This window comes from Aspergillus multicolor (assembly GCF_047715735.1).
Source record: "Aspergillus multicolor strain CBS 133.54 unplaced genomic scaffold BDW74scaffold_7, whole genome shotgun sequence".
Taxonomy (NCBI): Eukaryota; Fungi; Ascomycota; class Eurotiomycetes; order Eurotiales; family Aspergillaceae; genus Aspergillus; species Aspergillus multicolor.
The window spans coordinates 135,134-148,688 of record NW_027395958.1 but is presented as its reverse complement, the minus strand read 5'-3'; the positions used below and the strand labels follow the sequence as shown (position 1 = coordinate 148,688).

The 13,555-nt window shown below is 53.0% G+C and overlaps 6 protein-coding genes across 6 annotated transcripts; all 6 read right to left on the bottom strand.

Moving 5' to 3' along the window:
- Nucleotides 1-119: 119 nt before the first annotated feature.
- Nucleotides 120-1,924, bottom strand: BDW74DRAFT_176399 (uncharacterized protein; the record flags this gene model as incomplete). Its single annotated transcript, XM_073728592.1, has 3 exons — nucleotides 120-1,101; nucleotides 1,148-1,545; nucleotides 1,601-1,924. 3 exons carry the CDS (start codon nucleotides 1,922-1,924, stop codon nucleotides 120-122), a joined length of 1,704 nt encoding a protein of 567 aa, XP_073585515.1.
- A 1,196-nt stretch (nucleotides 1,925-3,120) lies between these two features.
- BDW74DRAFT_189934 (uncharacterized protein) lies at nucleotides 3,121-5,993 on the bottom strand (the record flags this gene model as incomplete). The annotated part of the gene is made up of 4 exons (XM_073732081.1): nucleotides 5,598-5,993; nucleotides 5,501-5,528; nucleotides 4,853-5,360; nucleotides 3,121-4,616 (listed from the first exon to the last, which is right to left on the bottom strand). The coding sequence occupies exons 1-4, from the start codon at nucleotides 5,780-5,782 to the stop codon at nucleotides 3,121-3,123; spliced, it is 2,217 nt and encodes a 738-aa protein (XP_073585514.1). The 5' UTR covers nucleotides 5,783-5,993.
- A 260-nt stretch (nucleotides 5,994-6,253) lies between these two features.
- On the bottom strand, nucleotides 6,254-7,529 carry BDW74DRAFT_127437 (uncharacterized protein). The gene is made up of 2 exons (XM_073722209.1): nucleotides 6,985-7,529; nucleotides 6,254-6,909 (listed from the first exon to the last, which is right to left on the bottom strand). Exons 1-2 carry the CDS (start codon nucleotides 7,271-7,273, stop codon nucleotides 6,329-6,331), a joined length of 870 nt encoding a protein of 289 aa, XP_073585513.1. The 5' UTR covers nucleotides 7,274-7,529; the 3' UTR covers nucleotides 6,254-6,328.
- BDW74DRAFT_127440 (uncharacterized protein) lies at nucleotides 7,347-9,424 on the bottom strand. The gene is made up of 2 exons (XM_073722210.1): nucleotides 7,810-9,424; nucleotides 7,347-7,747 (listed from the first exon to the last, which is right to left on the bottom strand). The coding sequence occupies exon 1, from the start codon at nucleotides 9,315-9,317 to the stop codon at nucleotides 7,848-7,850; it is 1,470 nt and encodes a 489-aa protein (XP_073585512.1). The 5' UTR covers nucleotides 9,318-9,424; the 3' UTR covers nucleotides 7,347-7,747; nucleotides 7,810-7,847.
- Nucleotides 9,425-9,945: 521 nt separating this feature from the next.
- BDW74DRAFT_127412 (uncharacterized protein) lies at nucleotides 9,946-11,753 on the bottom strand. Its single transcript, XM_073722208.1, has 2 exons — nucleotides 11,180-11,753; nucleotides 9,946-11,110 (listed from the first exon to the last, which is right to left on the bottom strand). Exons 1-2 carry the CDS (start codon nucleotides 11,424-11,426, stop codon nucleotides 10,161-10,163), a joined length of 1,197 nt encoding a protein of 398 aa, XP_073585511.1. The 5' UTR covers nucleotides 11,427-11,753; the 3' UTR covers nucleotides 9,946-10,160.
- Nucleotides 11,754-13,348, bottom strand: BDW74DRAFT_127411 (uncharacterized protein). Its single transcript, XM_073722207.1, has 4 exons — nucleotides 13,081-13,348; nucleotides 12,404-13,030; nucleotides 12,167-12,357; nucleotides 11,754-12,111 (listed from the first exon to the last, which is right to left on the bottom strand). Exons 1-4 carry the CDS (start codon nucleotides 13,279-13,281, stop codon nucleotides 12,081-12,083), a joined length of 1,050 nt encoding a protein of 349 aa, XP_073585510.1. The 5' UTR covers nucleotides 13,282-13,348; the 3' UTR covers nucleotides 11,754-12,080.
- Nucleotides 13,349-13,555: the final 207 nt, after the last annotated feature.

The following is a 13,555-nucleotide window of genomic DNA, read 5'->3' as shown; positions in this document are numbered from 1 at the left end:
AATCACACTCCACATCTCAAGGGTCTAGAAAATATATCGTCAATTCATCATTCATCTCTTCCAAGGCTAAGATCGGCAGGTGGACAACTCAAGGGTCGATTCCATTATTCAATCTGAGCTCACGCCGCAGCCTTACTCCGCGTCTCCAAGGGAAGAGCTAACCAAGCCCCGACCATAACAATCCATATAGCACCACAGAACCAAACAGGACCACCTCCAGCCGCAGTACTACCCGCATACACACTGATGATCTGCGCAACAAGACCAAACAAACCCCACGAGAAGCCCATCACCGCGAGTCCGGATCCACGGACAGACGACGGGAGCACCTCACTCGTGTAGGTCGTCAGCACAGCAAGATCAGCGAATTCCAAGAAGGATAGAATGCAGGAGAATGCCAGAGCCGCATATTGGGACCGCGCAACGGCAGCGAGGAACATGAAGAGACCGGTGAGTATGGAAAGCATGGCGCCTGTGCGCTTCCGTCCAAGACCTTTGGCTTCGATGAGAAGGGCTGCGGCAATGGGGCCCGGGATAGCGCAGATCGCGATATAGAGGTACCGGCTGAAGAGGTAGTCTGTTGAAACGGTCAGAGGCGTTACTGCTGGCACCCCATGGCTGGCTTGGTAGTTGCTGATGTATGTCTTGTGCAGGATGAATGTCAGACCAGTCGTGATCCATAAGATGAGCAGGACCGGGAGGCCAATCGGTCCCAGAGACGAGACGAGAGTCTGTGTCCGTGATTGCCGGTGGGTTTCGGTGGCATCAATCGTCGAGTCGATACGGGCGAATGAGGCCTCTGTCAGCCATGTCTGGCGCTTGTTGTAAGCTGCAATGTCCTTGACGATTTGCGTGGCCTCGGCATCACGGCGGCGAGCAACAAGGTGCTTTGGGGTCTCTCGGAGGGGGAAGAAGAAGCGGCAGAGATAGAGGAAGAGGGTGATGCAACCAAAGGTCCACCAGACATAGCGCCAGCCTTTGTTGGATACATAGTGGCAGGAATCGCCGCCTCCAACTCCGGCACGCTTCTGGTGGCTTAGGGCTTCTGATGTGCTGAGCTTGTCTGGGCCAGTGCCGCACGTATACTCGGCGATAAATGCCCTGGATATGTTAACCATGTACCATGTGTCGGTCTCAAGATACTCACCATCCAACAGCATAAGACACCAACTGACCAAGACCCCAGAACAGGCCTTGCATAGCAACCAGGAACTGATGTGAAGCAGGAAGCGTTTCCGCCAGGATCATACCCGAGATAAGCTGGTTTCCTCCAATAGCGATACCCACCACGCAGCCGACGACGCAAAGGCCGGTAAACGAAGGCATTCCAGCACCAACGAGGCCGCCCATACCCATGAGAACGACGGTGCTTGTGAAGATCCACTTCCGACCCAGGGTATCCGACATCCATGGCCATGCTGCTGCACCGACGGTCAGGCCGACAAATAGACTGACAGGCAAGTACGTCGATTTATCCCCGGTGAAGAAGAACATGGCTTCGTCGGACGCAGCAGGGTTAATCACAGTGAAGGATGCTATCCAGAACTGGTCGAGCGCTTTAGCATCGGGTCAAATACAGAAGACTGTGCCGGAGACCTACACTATCAAGGAACCAACCGACACTCGTGATAACGAACAAAAGCCACTGGTACCGGCCCATCCCAATATCAAGCAGCGCTTGATTCAGAAGCTGTGCTTTAGCTCCTAGAACAGCGCCAGCACCAGCTCCCATCTTCGAACATGTTGTATCAATGACAGAGCCATATATGGACTTGTGCTCCGGTTCATTGCCAACTGCTTTGGAACGCGCGGCCTTCTCAAGATCCGGTACGAGCGTCGATGTAGCAAAAGTGCTTTGAGCCTCTCCATGCTCTTGCATGTTGCTCTCATCAGCTATCGGAGCAAGACGTCCTTCGTTTGCCATGACTGCGAAAGGCACGACGTCTAGTGAAGGGGAAACGTGCGGAAGAGGAGAAAGAGAGCAAGATCAGGGCAGCGCGAGGTGCGCAGATTATATAACCCAACTCTACTCTACTCCACTTCCATACCTTGGAAGTTGGAGAAGGAAACTCCTCGGAGGTGGCATGCAGGCTTTTTACCAGTCACTAACAATTCTTACTCAAATCAGATAGACCGTCCGCGGATTTGTTCCCTCTAAATCTGTACTGACCAGAGATCTTGCTCACATATTACCCACAAAGCAGTGGGTTGAGAACAACTCTGGTGCTTAGGGCAATGGAATCAGCCCTTACCACATCCCATGAGTCATGCCATACACCCCTCTCTTAATTGAAGCCGCGGAGATAGTGGAGAGGTTGAACGACTCCACGTTGAAGCTCGGACGAGATTGCTTGTTCGGTCTAGTGCGGGTACTTAGGGCTTCGCGAGTGTCACTGGATGATAAAAAGTCACCACCACGACTAGTTGTTGACTCTAGGATCATGGCAGTCGTAGTGCTCTAGCATCTGAAAGGATACTCTACTTTGAGTGTTGCGAATACAAAGTCGAGCGCGACCCATGGATATCAGACTCTAGCAGGACGTGCTACATCCAAGCCACGCGTCGTCTTGGCTCCTCGGTAAACGCCCAGAGAAAGCTTAGGCAATTTTCCCTTCAATGACAATTCCGAGTTCCGAACAATCAATGGCCTTGCTCAGGGCCAATTCGCGCTGGCTAAGAGCCTAAGAACTTAGGGCTCTTGGCTTTTCTGGGCGGCCGGAGGATGCCGGCGGGCTTCGGGATATGCCTCAGCTTATCAGCTTAAGGCAGACTCGTTACTTCCAAAGTTCGATATTATGTCGAACATACGTATGCTTCTGAGTATACTCCATACACCTTGTACCTTGAATTTGTTCTTTCCGAGTGCCCATTGAGGTAAGTCCCCAGATCAAACTGCATGAAACCGGAATACGATTGTGTATTCATGGATATATACATCGCTGGCAAGTATACAGAGTAGATTTAGCAATACCGCGCCCGTTCCTCTTTGAGTAAGCCCTTGCTTCCTGCAACTGCTTCAGGGTGACAAGGTGGACATCCGGCGATCATTGTACATATATTTTGCCATATACAACAGACACCACCCGCCTCTAACCCTCCCTCACAAACAACGACCCCAACCTACCCATACCTAGCCCCAACAACCTCATCATCAAACCAAACGGGCTTAACCCCATAATTCATAACCGTACTCTTAACCTTCGTATAGCTCTCAAACGCCTCAGCCCCATTTTCCTTGCCCAGCCCACTCTCCTTAAACCCACCCCACGGCGAAGAAGGGTCATTAAGATGGTGCCCGTTGATCCAGACAATCCCGGCTTCAATTCTATCAGCCACCCGATGCGCCTGCGTAAAGTCATTGCTCCACACCGAGGCACCGAGTGCATACGAGGTGCTATTCGCGATAGCGACGATCTCGTCCTCATCCGCGCATTTGATCAGCGCAAGGACAGGACCAAAGACCTCATTGCTCGCTAGATCCGAGGTAGTCTCCGTCTCAATAATCGTCGGCGCGAAGAAGAACCCCGTGCCCTGCGGTGTAGGAGAAAGTCTCGTCCCGCCGCAGAGGATCCTCCCGCCCTCGGCCGTAGCGCGGGAAACAAACGACTCGCAGCGGTCTATAGCAGCTGAAGAGATAACGGAGCCAATCTGCGTCTTTTCGTCAGTGGGATCGCCGACTCGGAGGGCGCGGACGCGTTTCTCGAGCAGGGTCTTGAAGTCTTCGTAGATGTCTTGGTGCACGAGGAGGCGGCTTCCAGTCACGCAAGTCTGCCCGCTCGCAATGAAGCCTGCGAAGAGGGCTGCTTTGACTGCGGTCTCGATGTCCATGCTTGGGAATAGACAGACGGGTGCTTTCCCGCCGAGTTCCGCAGTGATGGGGACCATGTTCGCAGCTGCCACGGGCGCAATGGCCTTATATGTTGCGATGCCGCCGGTAAGATCGATCTTTGAGATTTTTGGGTGCTCGCAGAGGTATTTTCCAGTTTCTCGACCGTACCCGGATACGATTTGGAGTACGCCGTCTGGTAGCCCTGCCTCCTTGAACAGGGCACCGAGCTTCAGGACGGAGAGCGGTGCAAGTTCAGATGGCTTGACGATAACGACGTTTCCTGCTGCCAATGCTGCAGCGATTTTCTTCATTGCAATGAGCAATGGATGGTTGTAGGGTGTAATCAGGACGACGACGCCGAGCGGGATGCGGGTGAGGGTGTTGATGACGGCGCCCTTGAAGGGGGTTACGCGGCCTTCGTGGACGCGAGCTAAAGAGGCGAAGTAGTCGAGCCATTCGGGGACTCTGGCGAGTTGGGTGCGCATCTCGCGGATGGGACGGCCGGTTTGGGCGGTTTCGAGGGCGATGAAATCATTGATGCGGCTGCGGAGCAGGGTAGAGGCTTGTGAGAGGACGGTGAATCTGTCGCTGGGGTCTTTCTTGGACCAGACGCCGGAGTGGAAGGTTTTACAGGAGGTGGTGATGATCTCGTTGACGGCTTCGGAAGACGTTGCGTCGATTGTTGCGAGGGTTTCTTCTGTTGCGGGGTTGATGACGGGAATGGTGGTTGCCGTTGGAGGGGCTTGCTGGCCGTCTATCCAGCTTGGCTGATGATTGACCATATTGTCTGATATAACGTTTTTAAATTTGGAATTGAAACTCTTCTAAATATGAAATTCTGCGGTTCAAGTTGGAGAACAGATGGTCTTATACCCCGCATGGCAGAGATAAGATGCTACCTAAGACAACAGCTTCTCCAATAAAGATAATAAAGATAAGATAAGAGTCAAGGCATAAAACAATATGATATAGGCCCTAGATACCACAAATGGTCTCGTATGCTTCCCGGTTTTTCCCCCAGACTCCCTAGGTCATTATCAACCCCCTCGAGAACCTGTATATCCGCCGTCGTAACGGGCTCCTCATAGGCAGAGGTGATCCAGTACTCAGGCGCGGACTGGCTGTACTCCGCAACCACCCGGTTTAGGGCTGGCATCCGTGATGTACGGTAGAGCACTTTAGGCATTTCGTCGCTCAGGTGGGTAATGCAATAGTTCCTCCCACTGTCGCTGCTGGACGTGTTTGTGATGAACTCGGCAAAGGCGAAGTTTCCAATCGAGGGGGCACCGAACGAATACCACAGGCTCAAGTCAGTGTGTCCAACAGTCGCTTTACACGGAGAGACATGACGGGAACTTACAAAGTCCTCATTGTATCCTTCATTCCTCAGGAAAATAGCATAGAGCGTTGCAAGTGCCCCTCCAAGGCTATGTCCGGTTACGGTGAGTCCGTAGTCAGGGTATATAGCCTTCGCCTTCCTGACAGGCCGCTTCAGGACCTGTCCGACTGCTACGGTAGCTTTCCAAAAATCCTTTATGTGCTAGGCATCCGGAGCACGCGTCGGATGCATCGACCCGAGAGAATGTCCAGTCGGTAATGACGTTTGCCATAGTCATGGTATTGCGGAAGGAGATTATGAGAAGGGCGTTTGTTTGTGTGGTCAGCTGCGACGTAGCCAGCGGTGTCACCGGGGCCAATCCTGTGAAACGAGAAGGTTAGCGTGTACTAGGGTATAATGACTATAAGAGTAAGGTGAAGGAGTCTATACTCTGAGAAGCCGTGTAGAATCTCGGTATCTGCAGCGCTGACAAGCGGACAGGATTCCTCTCCGCAATGTACCGGGTTGCCGACGGAAGTAGAGTTAAAGTTACCGCTGCAGGTTGAAGCAGCAGAGTATTGTGACAAAAAAGTGAAATTGGTGAGCAGAGCGGAAGATATCCCTGCGATAGGCATTGACTCGTCAGCTAAATCGTTGTGCTGAGAGCTAGTAGACGTACCTCTGGGCACGAGAGTGGAAAACTAGTGCCGAGCGCGGACAAGAGGAACAGGGTGAAGAAAACGAGAGGCATGGTTGAGGTGACAGCCCTGGGAGCGGGCTGCAAGAGCTTGACGGAGTGATGATCAGTGTAGAGAATAAGAGCTCCGAGGTTTCTCGTGAGGCGTGGATCAGATTCAATTGTAGAGAAGTGAGTATGGCCATTGCAGCTAGGTCGGAAAGCGCAGCAACGCACTTTCCTGGAATCAGGGTTGAGGATCCCTCGTAGACCCGTTCCGATTGAGCGTCTCCATAGATGTGGGACAGGGCATACTCCTCAGCTTGTGAAATGGATTGGAAACCAGCATGGTGAGTTCCTATCATGATAGTCTTTGCTAAATGTATAGCTAGTCCAACAGAAAAGTTCTTAGCAGAATGTATGTCATAACGTCATATCAAGGGTATGTAAACCTGCCAATACACCAAGAACCATCTATATACACGAAGTTCAGACCAAAGCAACCTCACATCTCAAATATAGCACTCCTCTTATTCGCCGGCAACTCCGCTATAGGCGGCCTCGCCTGTCCAGCATACAACTCCGCCTGAGCATGCGGAGCAGGCAAATACCCCGACGCTAAGAAGCTCGCCTTCGTCTCCTCCAACCGCCGGCTAAACACACGTCTCTGAAAACACAGCGCCGCGGCCGAGGAAGCAAGAACCACGACAAGCGCCACACCCAGCCCAACGCCCACGCCAACAACGACCGTCGTATTGTCGGAGCACGTTCCCGTCTCGGCGTCGCAGGCCTCGGGGGATGATGAGGCGGAGTCGGGGTCTGGGCTGCTTGTCACGGTGACGGTTGCTGTGGCTCCGGATTCAGTTCCAGTGGTGCTGGTTGTTGTGCTGGATCGAGTGCTTGTGGGAGGATTTATCACAGAGGTTGGGTTCGTCCAATTCCCGCCTGGTCCGGGGGCCATTAATTTGCCCATGTCGAGGTCGAAGGCGTCGTCGCAGCAGTCTGAGCCGTCGGTGCTGCAGCACCACTGTTTGTTGCTCTTCCCTAGGCATGGAAGGATGTGGATTCCGTAGGAGACTTGCATTGCTGTGGAAACGCAAAAGTCAGTACAGTGACGTTTATATGAACGTGGGAGATATAGGTCAAGTGTTCAGAGCATACATTTAGGGCAGAAATTTGGACAGTCGTCGCTCTCCCAGCTCGAATCCGTGCAGCTGTTCAACAGCATGAACCCTGTGTATCCTGAGACCTGGCCTAGACAAAGTCCATTTGTCAAGCAGTAGTCGTTCTCGTCACCGTTGGTTTTTGCAATTCCGCAGCAGGCGCTGACTTCCTTTTCAGGAAAACAAGGCTGTTGTTCGTCCAGCGCGAAGGTCCCGTCGGTGTAATAACATCTTGCGGCGAGGGCGACGGAGAAGAGGGCACTGTGTAGGACAAACGAAAGAGACATGTTGTTCAGAAAAATTGCGACATGGATATCCCAGTAGAGAAGTTGCCTTTGACAGGGTGATAAAAGAGGAAGAGAGGTTGAAGAAGAAATCAAGCCAGAAACCCCTGATTCAGAATCTGAGACCCCCAAAAAGCAACGAAATGCAGGGCAACATAATGTCACATCGCGAAGGGTCCAGGATAATTTATGGGCGCTTAATGTCTTCTGCCTGTGTTTGACCAATCTCAAGATTATTTAGCAACGTATAGAAAACTTGGTTGGGAGAGGAGCTAGAGCCACCGCGGCGCTTAAACCGCTTCCGTGATAGGGCTGTCATTGAGACTACCACGTAGATCCGCTTGGTTTTTTGTGTGATGCACTGAGGGGAAATGGTTGAACACTAGACTGCCGCTAGCTATGCAGGGGGACTGCGGCAACACTAATTGTGAAGCAGGGCTCTCTCAAGGCCTCGGGGTTCGCGCGCCTATCTCTACACTAGGTGGAGGAAAATGTTAGCTCAGCCAGAGTCTTTACATCAGAGGGAATCATCTGCATACCAATCAATTATATGTATGTGCATAGTGCATCTGGCAGATTAAGCATCCGTGAACTGTAATCCCTCCGGCTTAACCTCACCACTCGCAAAAACCGCCCCCCAATGCTGCTTTACCCTCTCGCAGAGCTCCCTTTTCCTCTTCCATGACTGAAACACATCCCCCAGCGAACAGGCGACATTCATCGTCTCCTCCCAGAACATTCTCTCAGCATCGAATCCTAACCTCCGAATTGCCTCGGCCGGGTAGGTCCACAGCCGCGTGGGCTTCCCATCAAAGCCTCGCAGCTTTTCACCCAGCAGCTCGCTTCCAGGGTTGAACTCTGGGGCGCCAGCGTGGATAAAGAAGGCCCGTTGGGCCTTGGATACCGAGCGGTCACGTACTCGCCATTTACCCGCGGTTGTTAGCTTATAGTCTTGTATCGGGTCAGCTTGAATGAAGCCTGCGTTGATGGCGACCTGGTCGTCCCAGGGTGTGATGTTCCCGAGGTCGACGACAGGTTCACTGACGGCATAGAATGACTGATTTAGCGCTGTTGCAGCATGTAGGAAGGTATCTTTGTCTCCTGCCCCAGGGGCACCTTGGTCCAGGAGGGTATAGTAGTAGTCGGGACCGTAGTAGTTGTAGTAGGCAGATAGTAGAAGAGTAGGCATATGTGTCTTCTTGCTGATAAGAATCATCCCAGCTTCAGAAGCTTGCCGAGTTGTTGAGGGAGGGTCAGGCTGGCGTGAGATGTTGAAGTAGGCGGGAGCAGCAGTGTTGGCAAAGAAATCTGGCCAGGTGACAAGACCTGTGTTTGTGAAGGGCGCATTGGTGAGTAGCGGTGCCGGGTCATGAAGTGGAACGCAGTCTGAGTCTAGCCAGAGGACATTCTCGAAGGAGGAGAAGACCATTGAGAATGCCTTTAGCTGAAAGCCCTTGATGGGCTTGAGGGTAGCATTGGAGGGAAGTTCGGGATGGCTCTTCATGAAGTCGGAAAGCACCAGGCACTTCACATTCAATGGGGGCAGGAACTCCTCGCATAGGTACGGCTCATATTCCGTCTGATCTTTCAGAAAGAGCTCGATGGGTAGGGTGGTTCCAGTGCGTCGCAGAAGCAAGAGTGATACAATGAAAGTGGGCATGTATGTTCCGCCAGCGGACGACACAATACCCTTTGTCCCAGGCACATATGCGCCATCAAATTTTAGCTCGCGGATAGATCCGACGAAGCCATCGTGCGCTTCTTGCATGGGTTGCTCGATCTCTTGGACATTGGTGATGTAGTTCTTCCGAGGAAGTTCTCTGATTACATCGAATCGCACAACACCAGGTCCATCATCCTGAGTAGGCAGAGGGCAATTGGGTGAATACCGTGCTAGCAACGGATGGAGTTGCTGCCAGAGCTGAGACCGTCGATGCGGAATGAAGGACTCGGAGTAGAGTGGGTTTCTTTGCCAGAAATAAGCGACATTGAGCAGAAAGAAAATGGCGGCCAGGTAGGGGATAAGGCCTGTCCTTCGAGGCAACATTCAGCCGATGTGCAGAGTGAGTAGGGCAGGAAAGCAACTTGGAGAAAACAGATATGAGCAATTGAGGCTGGTGGAGAAGCAGCGAAGGTGAGAAATGAAGCTGAGGTGAGATCTCGAGATGAAACAACGCGTTGAAAATGACAGGTCGCGGAGTCAGATAGTGAATCTAGTGACTGAGGAGGGACAAACTGGAGGAAAACATAGAGCTCTATAAATCAACAACAGACTCGATAAACGCTCAAGAAAGTGAAAAGGTACAAAGTTGGTCCATATTTCTTCTTCAGTTGGAGTCCGTGATGGATGGTAGAGATGCATACGTAAGTGATGTGATCCAAGCCCCAGCCAACCAGCCTAGCGCCCACAGTAATTTAGATGCCTGCTAATAGTCCCCGGCCTAGGGGCGGCACGGCGCGCTGCAGGCAGGAATGCATATCACACTGCCCGGCTTTAGCCCCCAGGTCTCGATGAGAATCGGCGGCTCAGACCGATACAATGTCGAGTCATGATTCAGTTGGACTCTCCATCAGGCCACCCTTGGGGCTGTGGGCGTTCGCGACTTTTCGTGCCAACCACTGCTGACCCACCCTTTTGGGATGAACCCTGCACAACCAAGGGATCTCGAACATGATAACCGTACTATTTATAAGAGAAGATGAAGCATGTACATGGAGGATGACCCAAGTTTTGCATACTGCGCGCGTAGCTATCTAGGTCGATGCAAACTCCTTCAACCCCAAAGCAGGGTGTATGAAGTTGACGTCTCTATCCAATGTTCATTGGGGAGTCGTGACTAGATTCAGAAGCCATCGCAATGAAGAGGAGGGTAGAGGAAATACAACAGCGCTAAAGAGCCACCATCAAAGCGAAGACCAAACCAACAGCCCCCGCCACTAGCAATCCCTGGCTATCCCCCCTCAACCCGGTAGCCCCATCATCAGGAGTAAAGACCTCGTCCCCAGATTGGCCCGTCGGCGCCGGACTAGCACTAACCGTAGTCCCCAAGTCTGAGCCCGTCGTGCTCGTCTCCGCCGTATCAGTATCATCTCCAGCATCACCCGTCCCAGTCTCAGTCTCAGTCGTCGTCGAAGACGTCGACCGCGTAGAAGACCCAGAAATCGTCGTCGTCGTCGTCCTCGTCGGCACATCATCAAGATCCGGCGTCATGCTGGCACTAGCACTAACGCTCTCGCTCACACTCTCAAACAGCTCCTCCGCAGCCGCAGAGTTCGACGCCGACACAGTCGCAGTCGAAGACGTCCGCGTCGACGAAGACGTAAGCGACAGCGTGCTCGTCTGCACTTCAACCTCGATATCAACATACCACCACACCTCGATATACCAGTATACCCAGTAATACCAGTATACAACCTGCGTGTAGGCCGTTACAGACGACGAGCTCGTCGTTGTCGTCGTCGTCGTCGTCGTCGTTATCGAGCTCCCCTCCTCCTCCTCATCATTATCCCCAACAAGCGAACTACACCCCGAAACCGGACAACACCCCCGCTCCCCATTAAGAAGCACACACTTCTGGCCGGCCGGACAATACCCCTCCACAAGACAGCACTCGCCGTCGGCGGGTGCGCAACCCGTCGAACAGCACTGCTCGTCCGCCTCGCAGTATCCATCACCAAGGAGACAGCATTTCCCGTCGTCGGGCATGCACCCGTCGTCGCAGCAGCTGCGGCCCGCGGGGCAGGCGCCCCCGCCTAGACAGCAGGATTCTGTGGCACGGGTTACGCAGGTTCCGTCTGTGCAGCAGCTGTCTGTTGGGGAGGGGCAGCAGCGGCGGGAGACTAGACACATTAGAAGGGGGGTTGGGGGGAGGTTGGATTGATGGGGGAGAGAGAGTGGAGGGGGCATACGAGCGCAGAGGGAGTACCCTGATGGGCAGGTATACTGGCGTTTCTCGAGCGAGGTGTCGAAGGGATCGAAGATGTCTCTGGCTGCGATGTCGGCGATGCTTGAGTTTCCGCGTGAGGCGGACTTCTGTCGGTCCTTGGTATGGACTGGTTGGAAGAGACTGCGTGTTGATTTGGTGGCATCGCAGAGCGTGGAGATGGATAGAGAGAGGAGGACGAGAACGGGCCAGCGGTGTAAGTGTAAGGCCATGATTGTAACAATGTCAAGTTCGTGCTACAGCACTGCACGCAACTGGGAGGCCCTGCGACTCGAGATGTTTATATACAATTCCTCAACACGAGGCTGAATCGTACAATCGTTCCACAGATGCTACCCAACGCCGCCAACGTCTCTACACAAGGCCTTGGCATGTGGAACATCTCGTATCTACTGCGACTTAACGAATCATCAATCCCGCTCGTGATGCGCTGGTTGGATGAAATCAGACTGCGATGGCAGATCGGCGTCGTCCTCGTATTTCGTTGCGGGGAGGGGTCTGAGCCCTACGGTGAATGCCGTGCCTGCGGCTCTCTATGGCCTTGGTACCCTGTGACCACCTCGTATTGGCCTTGGAAGGGCGCTCGTGTCGATTCATAGCTCTGATGAAAATGTGTCAATGGAGATGTATTTCGGCGAAACTTCATAACAAATCCGTGAGGCTGATTCCTTGGCTTTCCATAGGAGTTCCGTTCCTAGCACGGCCCGTACCAAGAAAAGTATTTCCGTGGCTCCAGCTTGGCCACATTGCTCAAGGTTCTTACTCTGACCTTAAGTTTTCGTGGAGGATGCGTGAGAAACTCAATGTGAGCCTTGAAAGGTTAACAGTAGAAATAGGAATGTTAGTATATTCTCAGGATATATAGTTCATCTATTTCTAAGAACAATGTTCATATACCTATAGTCGGTCAGCACATGGGTACGTAAGTATATTTGAGATGCGAAAGACTTACATGCTCATCCCGGTCAACGCGATGAAAATCCCCATGACGCTCTGGCGCGGGACGGCATGGTTGTTCCACGCCCAGCCCAGCCCTACAATGATGCAGGTTTTGAGCTGCCCAATGACCGCGCCACTGACTGCGCCCGCAGCGTCAACAATATAAAACTGCGAGAGATTTACCATACAGGCAAGAAGCCCGCTCTACATTAGGTTAGCGCCGCAGTAGCCTCAGGGATACCGAACGTACCAGCAAAACCATACTCCACATAGACGTCGGCACAGCCGACATGGCGGGAGTCGTCTCCGCCCATGGTATAGCGCACAGGAGCAAGAATGCACTTATAGGTGCTTGATTTAGCAGGAGCTGCATGCTGCTCAATTCGAATCGTTTATGGTATTGCCCAATCCAGACAGTGTAGATCGAGCTGGCGCAGACGGCGGTCAGCGCGAAAATCACGCCCTGGGTCGAGGTAGTGCTCCCATTACCCACCGACGGCAGTGAATCATAGTATGTGACAACTCCAACCCCAGAGCACAACAAAACTAACGGCATAAGCGCGGGGCGGGGAGTCTTAATTCGGAAAAGAACGTAGTTCAACAGTGCGACCGCCGGTGTCAAAAGAAGGCGCGCAAGTTGGTGGAACATGACGGAGGAATTCGCAAGGGATAGGTTCTGAAGGACGACCTGAATGGCCATGGCGGCTGCTATTGGGGTCATTTGCTTGAGGCCGACCGGTTTCGCGACGAAGACGCCGAAGAATTGAGTCGAAGCTATCCAGAGTGTAGCGCCGGTGATGAAAAAGTGGTAACAAGCGAGCGAAACTTGGCGGTTCTTGAAGGAGGGATCGGACATGATTGATTTGTTCGTGAAGACCTTGGGCGGTTAGCGCAGTCAACAAACTCAAATTTTGGAATAGTACTCACAATGCCCACGGTGGAGACGACATTCAAGATCGTCCATATCATGAAGCGCACATTGCGACTCGCTGGCGTCTCGGCTGGCTCCTCGGACTTCTTCAAACCAGGGTCGTACTTCTCCATGGTCGGGGATTCAGGGTCCTTCTCGGCAAGGCGGAGATTCGCCTCTTCATCGCGCTCATCTGAGTTGGGCGGCGAGTAAACCATAATGGGAGCGATTGGGGAAGAGTCCAGAAGAGACAGGAAACATTTTCAGAGGCCGCGAGCAGCCGAGCATGGTTGTTTAAGAGAAAGGGGAGACAGGCGTGGGGAGTCAGCCGGAGACATAGCCTCAGCATCGAACGGGGCTAGTTGGGCTGCTGGGGCCTTCAGCCTACCACTGCGGTCTAAGCGAGCAACCCCATTGGCTGCCGTCTCCGTGGCAGCGCTGACACATCAACTCGCGAGCGATCCGGATCGATCACAGGCCGGATTTTCTTGT